Source organism: Puntigrus tetrazona, chromosome 16 (genome assembly GCF_018831695.1).
Source record: "Puntigrus tetrazona isolate hp1 chromosome 16, ASM1883169v1, whole genome shotgun sequence".
Lineage (NCBI taxonomy): Eukaryota > Metazoa > Chordata > Actinopteri > Cypriniformes > Cyprinidae > Puntigrus > Puntigrus tetrazona.
Window position 1 is genome coordinate 24,043,713 of NC_056714.1, and position 17,817 is coordinate 24,061,529.

Below are 17,817 nucleotides of genomic sequence, written 5' to 3' on the forward strand. Positions count from 1 at the left end.
AACACACAGACTATTAAACAATGATTTTTGGAAGGTTTGACACGGGTCATGAATTAACAGTGAGCTCTGTGCCTGTGCCAATTGGCAAAGAACCCCTAACAAGTTTCTGACCCAAACTGGAATAATGCCCAGCAGAAAATCAAAGCCCACCTCTAGATCAGGCATTTAAAGTGTATTTTTAATATTTCACTATCTGAATTAATCAAAGCGCTGCTCTACACTTATAGCAAGAACTCCATTTATTAATTGTGCATTGATGCAGGCTGCAGTTACTGTGATGTATTGCAGATACATACAGTTTGAAGTACTGAGCTACTGAGAAGTGCAAAAAAAAGTAGTACTTAAGAACCTTGCCATCGTTTGCAAAAAAAATGTGATTTGGGTAAATTCAATCAGTGAAAATTTGGCTTGTCTTTTCCCAGTATTTCTTAACTTCAAAGGCTGAATCCATACAGCGCATGTTGTATTTCCTTTATGAAAATCTCATATAAATGTCTGTATTAAGTGTTTGTGAACATGGTAACGGAGAGCTGCTCACACAGATGGCTCCCAAGACAGCCTTTCAATTACTGCAACAGTTTAAATGTCCGCGTCTGATTGGAATGTGTTGGGAATAGGCACAAAAGGCCCTGTGTGGAACGGCTCCAAGTCATTGCCACTCACTCTGTCAGTCTGGACGCTCTCCAAGGTTATTTCATCGATGGCTGCTGCGTCTTCCAATTCCCTCGACCCCTGATAGTACACAATACACTTTCTCCCTCTCTTTCTTTCTCCCCTCATACACACGCACAATCACTGATAAAGTAAACCACCCTCCTAATCCTGTATTACTTTGATGTATGTGTTGTTTGTTTTCTCAAAGCAATTAGATCACTTATCAAATTACTGGTGTGGAGTTAATATAATTAATTTTGCCACTTTGAGATTTTAGCTGTGATGTATTGTTTGTTTCAGTTTATACATGAAGCACAAAAATTGCATGTGGGTTTAGATAGATGTATAAAACGCACTTGTTGTGACACTTGCAGTATTAGGTAGGAACCATGGGTAGAATGGTATTCATTTTACAGCATCACGTACATTTTTTACAACATTTTATGTTCATGACATTTTGGGGTATCATGTTTGGTATTTTGCTTACTTTTTGTGAAATGTCCAGTAAAAAGACAAGGAAAGTATGTTGATTTTCTCAGAAATACATAATTGTGAACATTTGTTGTACATAACACTTTCAAAGGGAAGTCTCTGGTGAGTGTCACTAAAAGGTTAATGCTGTATCAGGTATGAAAATAACATACCATTATATAATTTTTTCCTTTTTTTTAGAAGAAACCATTTGAACCTGTTTCATAGGAATTCAGAGTGCTCTACATACAAGTGCAATGCTGTGTCAGGTAAGCAAGTTCACTTTAGTAAAAGCTTTACAAATGCAGCTGTAATACCAAACTGAATATGTTTTAGTTTAGAATCATGCAAAATCATCATAAAGGTGTTTTGAGCTCATAAAGTGATATTGTGCATGGAACTGTGCAGAAATAAATGTTTATTAATCTATATGTAATCTGCCTGCACAGTTTGGATGAAACAGAAATAAAAGCTGTTGGTGTCTTACTTCATTTCTCCTAAAAAATGCAGTAAATTCTATGTAATGGCACGTCTTTAGAGTTTTGCAAAAATGTAGTTGGAGGCACATTTTTCCAGTGAGCCAATGTTAAAAAATGTTTAGTAGTTCTGAGGATTTGTTGTATTTCCAAAATGGGCTGTTTTTTATAAAGCATTGCCTTCTTACTAGAAATGTAACAGAACATTGTGACCCCTTCCATCCCCTTTAAACTCAGACCTAAAAGATTATAAATTAGTACAAGTGGGGGATGAGAGTAGGATTAAGGATGCTTCATAATCTAAAACAAAGGAAGCTTTTTCCGAACGGGGTGACGGGGCAGATTAGAACTGCGTCGGTTAGTGCTTATGGGACTTTTCCCTTAGAAAGATGCACACTTGTTCTCTTTACCCACCTCCTCGGGTACACCATCACTGCCGTAATGAGGTAGCATGGGAAATCGACATAATACTAGCTAATAAGGTCGAGGAAGGCAGATTTTATTAGGTTAGCGGAAGACGCACATCTCTTTGGGTGTCTATCAGAGCAGCGACTTAGACTTCAACAAGCGGGCCTGACGACGATAGAGTCCAATAATATTACGCCAATAGTGATGTAAGACAATGCTGGCGAACCGAGGGTGAGGGTGCTGAGATATGCGCTGTAATTGAGCAGCTGGAGCAATCGGAGGCCATGGGACGCACTTTTAATTTCATCACTCCGTCAGCTTTTATTAAAACTCATTCGTCATGAAGAGGAGAGCGAGAGGTTGGGCTGCGTGTCGGAGGCTGTATTGCCATTGCCTGGGGATTGGGGCTTTGGAAGAGCAGAAGGACTCATGATATTGGGGAGATTGATGACGAAGCTTGGTTTTTAGGCATAAGCATCGAGAGAATCCCTTCCACATTATACACGCAAACATCAGCCCAGCCATCAAGCCCATTTGTTACTGTCTAGGGAGGTCAGTGAAGTTGGGGAACGTGCCCCGTGCACTGGGATAGGCTGCATGAGAACGTATAAACCCAAGTCGGATAATTATCAGTCACATTGATCCAAAGTCCAAGTGCAGTGAATTCACCCAGTGTATTGAATTGCCGTTAATAGCTGTTTTTCCTCACAGGCTAATGAGATTACTTCAGCCTGCCGTCGTTCTTGTTTTGTTGGTTGAAGAAATAGAGGGCCTTGTTTGTTGCCGGCATTGTTTGTTGTTGCGTTGTGTTTTGTTTTCACAAGGGACTGTAAAAGAGGGCACACATATGCTAGTTAGTTCTCAGATAGGGCTGATAGCTTAGTCTTGGCACACAGTTTTTGAAGTGTCATCAAAGTGTAAACCCCCGTCTCCCCTCCTTCTTTCTTTTCCTCTGAACTCTCTCTGTCCTCTACACTGTCATCCCACCGATCCTCGGCAGCTCCATCACGCCTCCTTCAATCAAAGCAAATTAAATGATTCATTATTTCTTCCCGCCCACCAAAAGATGTAGAAACATGAAAAATAAAAGAAAGGCACTAGTGAGAACGGCTTTTACATCTTCTCCCATTCACATTTTCATACAGTACATGTGTGCGACTAAAGAACGATCCCCCACCCCAAAAAAAAGAAGGGGAGAATAAAATGAAGTGTGACAACATATGAATTTCAAATTTGCGGAGAGACATCAAAGTGCACCATCCTGGGTGCCTTCGACAAGGACGCACACTGATTTTTAATCCGGTCCCCCCGATTGTATCGCCACCCTAACGAAGAGTTGAGCGGGGCCCTGCCAGAGAGAGTGGCACCGGGCAGAGGGAGATAGAGAGAACGAAAGATCAGAGACGAGAGAAGAGGAGATGGAGGAGGAGGAAGGCGAGAAGAAAGGGGAAGCTTTTCCAAACACAGGCGGCCGAGCCCTTTGTTGTCGTCTCGATCAGAGGGGCCCTTTCATCAGAGCGGGAACCGTTTCCACTCCTCTCAGTTTTGGTAAGGGGGAGTCAGAGTGTGTGTGTGTGTGTGTGTGTGTGTGTGCACGTGCAAGTGTTTGGTGTTGGTGCATACCTCTCATACATCATCAGCATCCGAAGACTTCGAACTCTGTTCAAACTTCAGTTATAGTTTAAATACGACACTATCCGTATTTAAGCATCTTCGAGAATTAATAGATATATATTATAGTTATAACGGTCCATAAATTTTTCTGAGAAGACATGAAAAATGAGTTTGCATTTTTATTTAAAAAATAAGGTATTTTCCAAAATATATTCTCTCAGTGAAATTGTGCTTGTCGCAGAAACATGTAATATCTTAAAGGAGCGGTCCACTCAAAAACATTAATTCTATCATAATTTATTCAACACAATGTCATTTTAAATCTATATGACATATGTGGAACATATGGCAGATATTTTGAACAATGTTGGTTTTAATTACCATTGGCCTACATTTTATTCATCGCAATAAAAACAGTTAAATAAACTGCCAAGTGGGATAAGCAATATAATAGTGTTTTCTGTTTAAAAAATTAATATATATATATATATATATATATATATATATATATATATATATATATATATATATATATATATTGTAAATAAAACATTAATAGACAATATGATGTTTCATTATTTTATTTTTATTTTTTTGTCAGTCATAGGCTGACAGATTGACCAATAACTGACTTGCCAATAACTATTTACTTTCCAAATCTATTTTTACTTTTATTTGTCACTTGAGGAGTGTTAATTTTGGACCCTGTTTGTAAGCATAACCAAATGAATTTTTTTGTACGGTTACACTTTTGGAATAACTGATGCAACAGCTCTCTGAGCATACGGTGACAGTGCAGAGAGACAGAACAGACAAAATACTGTACCAGCAGCACTGCTATAGTGCCAGTCAGTGTGGCTTAGCAACTAGAGGAAGGAGAGCCTAACTTAAGAGACAGCATGAGAGAGTGTGTTCACAGCCAAGTATACTGCAAGGAAAGCTGCCTTCAAGCAGTGTCAGGGGGTCAAATCCTAAATGGCTTTTACACATTTTACACACAAACACATTTGCTCGCTCTCTCTGTCAAACAAGAAGCTTTACTACTAACACAAATACAGGTTTAAAGATCTCAGTTGACAGTACAAGTACTCTTGAGTACAGCACAATAGATTGCTCCAGGGAACCTGTCTCTGCAGGTAGTGACTGTAATTTCCACAAGAAGAGGGAAAAGTAATACAAAAACACACTTTCTACAAAATACAACTGTTTTACTTTTTTATTGTCTTAGAGACATCTTCAAAATTACATCACATATCAAGCACGTTTTAAAATATGAAACAATGATAACAGCAATAATAATAAACATCATGCCCCATGGCCTTACCTGATTGCATATGGTACGAAAAGGACCTACAGACACCCCACCTGTTCCAGTCTACATCCTGCACATGACGCCCTGCAAGATACAAAGAAGTGTGAATGTGAGTGTCACCTCACTTAAAATGAACACATTTGCACATCTTCATTCCTTAGAGCGCACATTTGCCAGGAAACAATATCCTAATTTATACCCGTGTTAATCACAGGTAATGTGCGTAAATCTGCACGTGACCTCAAACAAATTGATCGGTTATTTTTCGCTTCCTGGCAGAGTCCTCAAACATCTTAAAATTCAGTAGCTTAGGTTTGTGTTACAGTTCCTTGTTCCTAACCCCCATGCAACAGCAAAGTGTCCTGATGGTCTAACAGAGCAGGAACTGTTTAGGGACTCAGCTAAAAGTGTTTTTTTTTAGTTTGTGAGGGAGAAAGAGGAAATATTTAACTGAAATCTCTCATATGCCCACAGCTGCATCAAGAAAGTAGCTGTGACTCAAAATCTTGCACCCATGGGTATTTGAGGGAGTTTGAGGGTTTACATGCTTCCTTTCTTTTTCAAGTCCTCTTCATACCCTTAGCAGCAAAATCTGATATATGACTGATGTGATATGTTGTGTGTAGATAGAAATGACCTATATATATGTGTGTGTTTGTGTGTGTTGCTATTTTGCAAAAAAAAAAGCCAGCATTAACTTCAGCTTTTTAGACATGTTCAAATAGAAAGTGGTAGAAATTGTAATAACATTTCCCAGTATTACTTTATATTGTTTTTATTTTATTTCTTAATCAAATAAAATCAGCCTTCATGAGCAGAATAGATGTCTTTTAAACACACACACACACACACACACACACACACACACATATATATATATATATATATATATATATTATATTTTAATTATGTTTTTAAATTAATAGTTCATTTACTTCAATCATTCAAAAATAATTTAATTAATTTAAAATGAGTAATTTTATTACTCATGGTAAGTGCATAAGAGACCCAAACTTTTTCAATATTCAGAGAAAATACATCACCTTATACACCCAAAAACTTTAAATTACAAGTCTCTAAAGTCCCATCTTAATTGCCACTATGATTCCACATCAAATCTCATGTCACTCTCCCAGTGTATGTGTGACGCAAGTCCGAGTCTTCTGTCAGAAAGCTGTTAGTACAAGAGAGAACAGTGTATGTATGTGTGTAAGGACAGTAAAGCGATAGAGATGTGCTTGGTTCGAGAGTGTGAGAGAGAGAGATAGAAAGATGCACCGTGCACTGCCTCCGGCTACCATTATGTCTTCCATTTGTCTGTAGAAGTATGGGTCAGTGTGTGTGAGAGGGAGTTTGTGTCTGTTTGCTGTGGTTAGTGGTTACTGTGTGTGTGTGTGTGTGTGTGTGTGTGTGTGTGTGTGTTGGAGGACAGGGGTTGTTCTCATTATCATGTGGTGTATGTGATTAGCAGGCTAGCTGCTGCAGTAGGCAGGCTGCATCGTTTACCATGCTGTCAACACTACAGCCTTCCACCGAGCCCTGCTATTACTCACCATACAACACACACACACACACACACACACACACACCTCGACGTGCTCGCTACATGTGTGGGTGTGCATGACCAAGACAAAATGCAGCAGAACTGTACGAGAGCATTCATATACATAATTTGCATAGTATCGAACTCAAATCAAATCAGCGCATAGATAATTGAGAGTGATGGCGAAAGAAAAACCTTTTTTTGCACATATCCTTGTATGATACTGAGATGAATCAACCGCAAAAGCCAGATTAACTGACACCGACAGTTGAACCGTAAATGCGTACAGTATGAATAAAGAGAGAGATTTCTGTGAACCACACACATGAGTCTGAAAAGCAAATCAACAAAGCCTGTCACAAAAGCATGGGCGGCTGGTGGCGGCCTGAAATGATTCTTCGGCAGCAGAGTGTGTTAAAAAATCAGAATCTTTTTAATTGCCAAAAAAAAGGTTGACGAGTTCCTAAGTAAAAGAAGTTGAGTAATTCAGAAAAGCTCAAAAATAAGTGTCACAATCAGAGATGCCTCCTCTTAAAAAAACGCTTTCCCACCCCAAAGATGGAAAAGAAAAGAGCATGAGAGAGAGAAAAAGCGCATCTAAAAGAAACGGAGGGATTAGGGCTTTGCAAGAGTTTACTACGCTCATTTTGCGCGGGGACCTGCAGGATTATAGATAACAAATGTTAGCAGAGCGCTCTGACCTGCTTGCCGAGAAAAAAAGTGCGTCTGTTCCTGCTAAAACAGCAGAGTCGGCTTTTGCAATGCTGCTTAAAGAAAGAAAAGAAAAGGAGTACAGAAGAAAAAGATAAAGAGGAGTATCGAAGCGGGTGGGAGGAGTGAAGCAAGAGAACGTAAGAAGAAAAAGAAGGGCTTGCTTGTAAGTTGCACGCTTGCCAAGACACAGCCGGGGTGGTGTATCGCACAGCGATTGTTAATTAATGAAGCGATTAATTGTGTCGACCGGGCGATTGAGGAGATTTTCAGCGAGGTGCAAACCTTAAGCCGATTTACGCTGAGTCTACAGGCTCTGAGAGCGCACACGTGTGTGTGTGTGTGTGTGTGTTACACTTTCCACTCAAGCAAACAAGCCAAATCTCATCTAAGCCTTCCTATAAACTCTTATTGCTAATCATCAGCCATGCATTCCCAGCATGCTCCGGACTTCTCTCCCTCCCAGTCCATTCCAGGACCTGCAGGGCTGAAATTGCAGTTGGGGCCTGGGGGATTCAGGGCTTTGCTATCTTGACTGACCCAAGCGCCAGCTGCTCTCAGACCGGTCAATCCTCAATTAAAAGCAGTCTAATTTAATTCAGTCTGTCCTGGCAAGTGCTTGACCACGGACGACATCGAGACAGGAGCACTTGGAGTCTGGTCGTGACCCCTTTTGGGCTGAAGCCGGTCCGGTCACTCTGCTATTTGCCATCACTGTCTCCTAGTCTCCACAGTGCACAAACACACACATGAGGCACGTAACCCTGTGGCTAGAAGTTCAGTGAAAGCGTATCATGGTGATCTCAAAGCATCTGTTGCTAAAGCAGCCTTCTTGATATCATACGGTTGAATTCATACACGAACGCCCCTTGATCCCGTTATTGCCTCTTTCAATGGACTTCTCAGATGTCTCTAAAGCAAGTCGCTCGGTCCTTTCAGGCCCCTTTGAGCCTAATAAAACACAAAAGCGGGAAAAACAGACAGAATGAGTAAACACAGTGGAACACAGTGGAACTCCGCGGAATGACCGAAGGGAACGATTTGGGTTCATTAGGCATGCATTAACATGAATTACTATCTAATTAAAAGGAAGCAACTCATTAATAAGTTTGGTGAGGGCTCTCTTGAGTGTGCAGTGACATGTGGAACTCTGCGGCTTTGCGCTGGCTTAGCCTCACTGTTCCTGCCACCAGGGAAGAGAGACGGCTCTTAAAATACTCCAGTGCAACAGACAGTTTACATGAGGAAACCCACAAAGGTTTGCCAAATCAATCATTAAATATTTAAGTGACGGAATAATGATTAAGTACTTTACACAAGGTTCTTAGAAATTCTGCCATTCCCAAGCTGAGCTTGACGGAAAGGAGGAAATGAAACAGCTGTGGGTTTTCTGACAATAATACTCTGTAAGCAGTAAACAGGTGTCGTCGGAAACCTACTAATTATAATGCAAAATATATTTTTGAGCGCCTAATAATTAATTATAAAATGATATTAAAATATTACATTCATTTATTTAATGTACAATTTTATATTTAAATAAACGCACTGTATAAAAGTAGAAATTACATTTTCATTTGTTTTTATTTAGTCTACTTGTGCTTGCTTTTATTGCTAACCATTCCCAATAAAAAAAAGAAACGTAAAGTGAATATATTATCTAACAACTATAATTATTAAGCTAAAAGTTCATAAAACTATAAAGCTATGTTAAGTAATGTGATGTGTATCACCTTTTTCCCCTCTGCATCTGCTTTCACAGAAGGAAAATTATGCTTGCATGATATTTTCTCTATCATCATCATCATCATCATCATCAGCTTTCAGCTCCATTAGTCCTGTCAGGAGAGATGATGAAACTCGATCAGCATCAAGCTGTGTATTATTATAAACATAAATCTATAAAAAGAACATAATAGCTGCACTTTATAGACACTTTCATGAATAAGTCAGCATTAAACATTTCAGAATGTTTACGAGATGGTTAGACAACATACATCCTTCATGCTTTCATATATGAATGTGATCATAAATTACCGATAAACATTGTATGATGGTTGACAATGACTTATCAAGTTATTATAAAGTATCATTTAATAAAAAAGGCCACACACATATAACAAAACTTGATTCTGAAGTTCTAGTGAACGAGGCGTTGAACAGAAATGCATGATTTAGAGGTCAAGTCCTGAAATCCAAAGAACAATTTGATATCAAGCGAAAGTGAACAGAAAATATTTGCTATTGCAATCATCCACCAAGCCTGAACATTAATGTCAGCGGTTGATAAGTGAGCGGATGGGTGTAGTGGCAGCTTGTCCAACATTACAAACCCACTGCATCACAGGGATTGAGGGGAAAGTGACGTTGATTTGATTGACCATTGTGCAGGCAGACAGTGGAGGAGAGGCCCAATGTATTCAGGAGCATGCTTCTAACCCCTTCAGCCCACAAGCTGTTTACCACTCTATCAACTGCTTACCAAGGGTCTGGCTGCCATCCATATTCAGACGGCACAAATTCCACTGCTTATCTCACAAGCCCCCCTCCAAAAGCTCCGGTTCCCCTCCGCACATACATACATACATAAACGCATCTTTACGGAAGCAAGTGGCAACTGCACACCCGGAAGGGGGCAGGATAAAGATCACCTTGAATTCAAAGCAAAGGATTGAGGCCTTGGCGAACAGAACGGACAGCGACAAATGTTGCGGTGCCCAACTCTGTGTGTGTGAATGGCTGTGAGAAAAAAAGAGAGAAAGAGACTGCAGAAAAGAAGATCTGCGTTTTTAAAATGAAAGGCAAGAAAAAATAATATCGATAATAATAATTATACACAGACATGTGCAAAAATAGTTGTAAAAAGAGTGTATTATAATTGGAGAAAATGGAAGATAAAAAATACTTCATTCGAGATTGCCTCAACAACCTGAAAACCTACAGAATGTTTCATATTTATTTTAGTTAAACCAGATATTATCTGGTTTCCAATGCGTCCTAATTTTGTTTAAAAACTCTCTAGGACCAGGGTTTTTTTAACCTGGGGACCCCTGGGGGTCTGTAAAGGAACTGCAGAGGTCTAAGGGGAAGATATATGAAACTGGATTTTCTATTAACTGTATGCATAATGTTCTGGTGAGCACTGCGTAATTTAATAGTGGTAATGCTTTAATGCAAAAATAATAATAACAACAATAAAATAAAATGCGGATGTTATTGGGAAAATAAAGCTTTCTATAATGTGGCATCCCTGGGCTGGCATGGTCTCTGCATGGAGGTCCCTGGGTCTATAACTGTTGAAATCCCCTATCTGGGATACAGTAAGAATTTGGTGATTTAAAAACATCGTTTAGTCTATAAAATACTAGATTGACTAAATGCACTTCTGAACCTTTATATATTCAAAATCCTATGAAATGCTGGTAATGGAAAAATTGAATGTGGGTAGCCTGTAATTTATAAATAGGGTTGCCATCCATTAAAAAGTACCGACTGCGCATAGAATTAAGTGCGTTAAAAAAAAAAAGAGAGAGAGAAAGTCAGGTTTGTCTCTTAGCTGTTTCTCATACACTTTATGTTTTAAAAAGGCTTGTTCTCTGGCTGTGAGGGAAGAGTACCCTTCTCTCTTTGCACTGGCCAGTGATTGAAGTTAGGAACTCACTCCATGGCTAATTGCACGCCGGTGCTTTCACATGAATATTCATGCCTGCGTCTTCAGGGCCCCGCCTAATTAGCCCAAAGATAAGTCGAGAGTTGGAGAGAGATAGCCCACACCTTTTACGGAAAGGAAAACATTCCCGTTCCATTCCCCCGGGACGCTTGCGGAATCGCCTGAGTTCATTAACCAAAAAAAAGAGAGAAAGAGGTACCTGAAAAAGCGCAGGATGTGTCTGTAAATTCGTGGCTACCCATTACACATGTCTGTCAAAGCGAGCCGGTGAAAACAAACGGGTAGACTGGAATGAGAGGTGAATCTTTAGTGCAGCGAGTCTTTAATTAAAACGCTCATTTCAGTCTATATGCATGGCACTTTCTAAAGTTGGTAAAAATTTTGTTATTATGTATCTTTTTTTTAAAAGTGTAAAAATGTACTTTTTAATTTTTTATAGCCTACAGTGGCCTCCCTAATTAGGCTACAGACGCCAAAAGAGATTATTCATCGTGATTATTTCCCCTTGTTTACGTGTTGTTTTGCAACATTATTTTTTATTATTGATCAACCTACATGACACCGAAATATTACAGTGCATTACACACTATTAAGTATGCGCCAATTTACGCTACAGACACTGGAGAATTGTTTTTAACCGGATTATGTTTAAGATGAAGCCTTTCAGCTTTATTTTGTAAGTTATAGTTTTACATGAGTGGTGCTAAACACTTCAGAGCATTTTCAGGAGTGTGCTGCAATAAAATCCATGCAAATTCAGAAATTTGAATTTCTGTATAGGAGAACGCGCGTGAGAGAAAAGGTCAAAACAAGGAAACTTTTTAATCTCTAATATGATAATGAAAGGTTTCCACGTGAATTGTTTCTGCTTTTGGCACCCAAAGATAACGCCGTGTATATTTGCTGTTTTCTGAACTCATACTCCTGTGCACTTTTTACGGCCTGTGGTTAATGGAGGGTTTGACCGACCAGACTCTAATTATATTCAAGTGGAGGGGGTCCCTCGTGCAGATTAAAGCACGTGACTACAGGCGCGTGAATCGTGAGAAAAAATAGATCCGTTAAAGCCAACCTAACATCTTTGTAAACGAAAGAAAACATCTTGTATAAAAAAAATGAACTAAACGTTTCTCATATAGAGCTTCTTGAATATCAAATGATTTAATGAGATATTAAAAGCGCATTTTCCTACAAATACTTTCATTTATTATTTTAATATTTTAATTCGAAACCAGCCTTGTTTAAGCTCAAGAAACTCAACTTATAGCAGAGATAAGTACAACTTTTTCTTAAACTTCGAGCCGTAAAATCCTGTAACCAGATTTAGTACATCCTGGATACTCAAAGGCCACATTTGTTCTCTACTGTCTTTCATTGCCATCTTACAAAACAAGGGCTATTATTTGTCTTTTCCTGTATGGCAAATCATTCATCTGCAGGATCAGTGTGATCCTTTCAAACCGCTCTCCATAGCAACCTCGTGCATCCCAGGAAAAATTCACCTCGCTCCACACAAGGCCATATTCTTTGCGCAGAAGAAAAAAGGAGCATCTGGGCGCTTTTTGAACCACTTTCTTTCGCTGGCAAACTAAGCGAAGAGTTTGACTGTGCTGCTACTGTGACGCAGCTCTCTGGGCATAAATGACCGCTCTTTTTATAGACTTCCAAATGAGAGCAACTGTACAGTGAAGCATCCTCATTAACTGCGGCTCTCTGGGGCAAAACCGGCCATCGCGTCGCAATCGCCTATACAGTACGGGTTAGATTTAAAAAAAAAAAAAAATCGTGTCATCTGATCTGCTTTCCTATAACTTCTTGTGGCTTGCATAATAATTTCCGTCTTGGGTCACGCAGAAAAACGTACTGAATTAGTTATATTGCCATGGACGGTTAAAAAATACAGTTGATTGCAAATCTAACTCAGACAACATATACTAAAGCAGTATAACGCTTTAAAGCTTTAATTCGTAATTCGTATTAAAACACATATTAGTTTAGACGCTTTACTAAAGTTCTAAAAAAAAAAAAAAAAAAAAAGAATAAATAAACGTTGCTTTTAAGAAGACAGACACATGCCAGTTGGCGTAAGCCACCTGAGAAAATCGCATTAAAGTAACCGACGTTATGTTTCATCTCTTAGAAACGAAGCGTTATAATCAGCTGTTCCTTTAGACATTTCTTCTACAAGTGTTATTGCATATGTGATAAATAAATAGCCGGTGTCTTTACGTAACCACGCCTTTGACAGAGTGGTGACGAGCACTTGTGACCCCAAGAACATCGTTTAGGTTACACTTCCACGAACGCGCGAAGCTCGCGCAGACGGACAGATAGGAAAAGCGAGGGAGCAAACTTACCACAGAGAAGCGTTTTGGTTCGACGCCCGAATTCTCCGCATGTAACGGCACATTTCCTCGCAAAAGCCTGTGGAAACACCCCATAAGAGCAAGACAAACACACAAACACGAACGTGAACTAAAAAAAAAAAAAAATACAGTGAGGTAAATAATTTAAATAGAAGTGATACCGAAAAAATCTTCTAAAAAAAGCTGTGGTTTTAGATGGAGTCGAACGTGTGGCTGATTGCGGAGTTTTAGACGACTGGAACAGGAGAGATGTAAGATTTGTTTAAAGCCCCACATTTCCATTTAAGAACGTGATTGTGTTTGCAAAGATCCCTTTCAATCTTCGCATCTCCCCCTCTCTACCCCTCAGCGTCTCCGAGGCTGCTTTGCAATTCATAGAATTGGTAATTTGCTATTGGGACAAAACGTGAAGGGAAAAATAATCAGATCAGCCGGGAAAGGAATACGGAGGAGGCCAGAAGGGAGAAACACTGGATTTCTCTCAAAGTTACTGTTTAGAAAAATGCTTCGAGTGAAGATATTGTCAACACACCGCGGCTTTTGTGTGGACTTTGTATGTCTGTTCAAATTTGCTGGCGTAAATAAGAGTTTATTAACCCAGCAACTGAAAATTACTTATTTGTAAATGCTCAGTTGATTTTGACTGAAATGTGTTTTAAGTGAAATTTACGTGGAATACTAAAATGCGTGCACGCTGCGTAAGTCGAAATGAAATGAGATGGATGTTGTTTTTTTATAGGCTCTACCGATTGTTTATGCATTTATGCATAACGATGCGATTGTCTCGTATGTTACCGAGTGGGCGGTCTGTATTTCTGTATGATGTTTAATTAATTCGATGCATGGTTCCGTGATCGTGCATTCGTGCGTTACTTCTTAAATAATCGTGCACGTGGATGAGCCTTAAACGATATTGCTGTATAAACATCTTTTAATGTACCTACATACTGATCTTCATCTTTCTCGTGGGTGGCTCCTGAGATACTTTAGAATACTAATCTACTTGCAAAGAGGACCGGTACAGTTACTAAAAGAGGCAACGCAAGACGGGTCATTCTTCCACCCCACCAAAAAGAGTACCACACTCCCCCACGTGGTTATTTGCAAAACAACCCTCAAAGCCCAGTAATTTCCTACGGTTTTGCTGCTCACGCTCTCTTGACTAGCGGGGAGAGGAGAAGAAAGGGAAAAAAGGGAAAGCGTCTAGTGAAAGCGGCCAATTGCGAGTAACTGGGATCACGGCGCCCGGCAGCCAACCAAGCGGCCCGCGAGAGGTAATAAGGAAACCTGGTGGGCTGTAGTCGGCGAGGAACCAATGCACGCGCAGGGGAGGCGTGTCTTAGCTCTTCCCTAAGACCTCCCAGAGCAGGTTGTTGCGTTTTGGGCTCTAAAGCTCAAAGATCTCCGAAGTGCTTGTCAGTTTTCTAAGTCGGAGCCATGGCGACAACAGCTCAGTATATTCCGCGGAATAACTCATTGCCTTCGAACCCGCTAATGCATCCGGATTCGGACAGGATGCACCAGGGGACGACCTACAGAGAGGTGCAGAAAATGATGCACCACGAGTACTTACAAGGGCTAGCGACCAACACGGGACATCCGATGAGCCTAACGCACCACCAGTGGCTGCCCACCTCCAACACCGACTGGACCAGCGGCACCCACATCGGACAGGCGGAGCACAACAAAGGCAGCGTGCAGAGCAGGGAAGACCTGGGGAACGGCTATCACAGATCGCATCTGGTCCACCAGCCGACGCAAAACAGCCACCACGGATCATGGGCGCCGACCACAACGCACCACTTATCCCCGCTCTCGCCCGCCTCCAACGGTCACCAGTCGCTGGTCTACTCTCAGACGGGCTACACCATGTTAAGCCCCCAGCCGTCGCTGCACCACGGCTTGCGGGACCCGCTCCACGACGACGCGGGGAGCCACGACAACCAGATGGAGTCGCCTCAGCAGCCGTTCAGCCACCATCAGGACCACTCGGACGAAGACGCCCCGAGCTCCGACGACCTGGAGCAGTTCGCCAAACAGTTCAAGCAGAGGCGCATCAAACTTGGTTTTACGCAGGCGGACGTGGGCTTAGCGCTCGGCACGCTCTACGGAAACGTCTTTTCCCAGACCACCATCTGTAGATTTGAGGCTCTGCAGCTGAGTTTCAAGAACATGTGCAAACTTAAGCCTCTGCTTAACAAATGGCTCGAGGAGACAGATTCAAACACGGGCAGCCCAACGAATTTGGACAAGATCGCAGCACAGGGCCGGAAACGAAAGAAGAGGACCTCCATCGAAGTCGGAGTCAAAGGGGCACTGGAAAACCATTTCTTAAAGTGCCCCAAGCCCTCCGCCCACGAAATCACCACTTTAGCTGGCACTCTGCAGTTGGAAAAAGAGGTTGTGCGCGTGTGGTTTTGCAACAGAAGACAGAAAGAGAAAAGAATGACGCCGGTGGGGTTCCCTCATCCGACCATGGAGGACGTATACTCACAAGCGGAGACACCCCCTCTCCATCACACGCTACAGAGTCCTGTCCAGTGACTGCTATCATAAACAGTGTCCTTGTTCGAAAAGAAACTACAATGGATTTTGTTTATCCCCTTTGTTTGTTTAGGCCTATCCCAAGACATCAGAGACAGAAAGTTTGGGGAGAGTTCGCTGACAGTGAGCGGGACAGCTTACGGGACGCCAGAAATTCCGAGTAACGTGAAAACGCATTCATTACGGCGCCAGCTTCGCGCGCATTTATCAAATCAGTACCAGTGTTTACGAAAATCGTGTCGTTTTTGTGCCACTCTGGAAAAAATTCGATCTTTTCACCGCCGATCAAAAGGAGCTACGAGCCACAAAAAGGGCAACGTCTCCTTGGACAAAGGAGAGGGGACAGTGAATTTATTAAAGCGAGTAACCAGATTAATTATCACAACGATTTATACGATATTATTTGTGTTGTTTACTTTATTTTGGAATGTTTTAACGTTAAGATCTTTTTTTTATTTTTTTCTGTCTAGCGAGTATTTTACTTTCATTTCAACTAAGACAGATGAAATTCGTGATGTGAAAACAGGCACTTGGTCTAAACCTCCAAAAAAAAAAAAAAAAAAAAAAAAAAAAAAAAAGCAAGTGCACCAGAAACTGTTTACAGTGATCATTTCTTAGCACCTGATACCGTCTAAAGATGCATAGACGTTAAAATGGCAACGTGAATACACTGTCTGAAACGATATTTAGTCATTTGAGTTCTACTGCTTTCTCTTTTTATTTCCTCTTTGCATGAGGCACTTATAACGTTATTTTAATTTCACTCTTTATTTCTCAGTGCATTCGTTCGAGGTATAACGACATCAATGCTTTGCTTGTTTACAGTTTCCTTTTCCAATTTCGTGTTATTTTGAACCGGCACTATTCCAGCAAGTCTGCTCCAGCTAAACATATTGAGAGTGATGCGTCAAAATGAAAAAGAAAGAAATATCTCAGGTAATTTTCAGTGCCCAAAAATCGTGCTGTACTCTTAGTTCTTCTTGAATATTGGCCAACTCTTGACACTCTCTATGTCAGCTGTGCCCGTTTAGTTTATGTTAATTGCATTTTGCATCCTACAAATGAGCCTGGACACGGGGAAAAGTAGTTGTTGTAGTTAATAAGGGATGTGTTTTCGGGACTTCTTTTCAGGATTGGGGGAAAAAATAGGAGGCTGATAACGTTTCGTGTTGTTTCTCAAGGTCTGGCATTTTTCATTGGACAGCAGGTGTTCATTTCTGCAACGTTATTTGAAACAGTGTGAATATACAACCTTTTCCAAAAAAGTAATAAAAATAAAAAATAAATTACAAGAGAAAAAGATTTTAAATAAATAGTTGTCAGGATTATTTCCAATATGTAAATATGTCGAATATGTAAACATATGTATTTGTTTTGGGTTCGTTTTGTTTTGTTTTGTTTTCCGGGCAGTTTTGTACACTTACTAATTCCAAGAAGATATTTTAATATTTCATTTATGACCATTTATATATCTATATATTTATTTCCTACGTGTGTTTGGAGCTTTTTTTGTTCGGCTCTGTTGATTATGTTGCAGTGGATTACAAATGTTTTGTTTACTACATTGGTTGTACGTTGATTGCGAAATGTAGACTGCAAAGTCACGTTTATATTTATGTTATAGTAATATTTTATTACTTACATAAAACATATATACAAGAACACGACTTCTGTCTTTTTTGAAACGCATTTTCACGCACACGACGGTGACGGTGAACGAAAGAAGAGTTCGCGAGAGGACTCTCGTGTGTTTGTCGCGATCCGAACCTTAAAAGCGTCGACGCGTTCAAACCAGCTCGGCCATTCACGACGCATTATTTTGTTCGCGCGCGATGAGTTCACGAAAAACAGGCATTTACGCAATATGCCACACTTCAGCGTAGACAATCACGCAGTTAGAAAACATTTCAACGATGTTTTAAACTGTATCTCGCGGACAACAAATGCTGAAAATTCACTTTCGCCCTATTCAAAGGTAATCAAAACCTCAATAAGTAAAAACGTACGATCAGAACATTACACGATGGCGGAACTATTTAGTCTTAAGC

The 17,817-nt window shown here is 40.5% G+C and overlaps 1 protein-coding gene and 1 long non-coding RNA gene across 3 annotated transcripts; one reads left to right on the plus strand and one right to left on the minus strand.

Moving 5' to 3' along the window:
* Positions 1-1,047: 1,047 nt before the first annotated feature.
* Positions 1,048-13,532, minus strand: LOC122359981. Of its 2 annotated transcripts, XR_006252751.1 has the most exons (4): positions 13,387-13,532; positions 13,217-13,283; positions 4,948-9,027; positions 1,048-3,023 (listed from the first exon to the last, which is right to left on the minus strand). It is a non-coding gene; the product is annotated as an uncharacterized LOC122359981 (long non-coding RNA). The 2 variants fall into 2 exon arrangements; XR_006252750.1 differs by lacking the exon at positions 1,048-3,023 and having other exon boundaries at positions 4,826-9,027.
* A 1,005-nt stretch (positions 13,533-14,537) lies between these two features.
* pou3f1 (POU class 3 homeobox 1) lies at positions 14,538-17,431 on the plus strand. The gene has a single exon (XM_043260154.1). It carries the CDS (start codon positions 14,663-14,665, stop codon positions 15,767-15,769), a length of 1,107 nt encoding a protein of 368 aa, XP_043116089.1. The 5' UTR covers positions 14,538-14,662; the 3' UTR covers positions 15,770-17,431.
* The last annotated feature ends 386 nt before the right edge of the window (positions 17,432-17,817 follow it).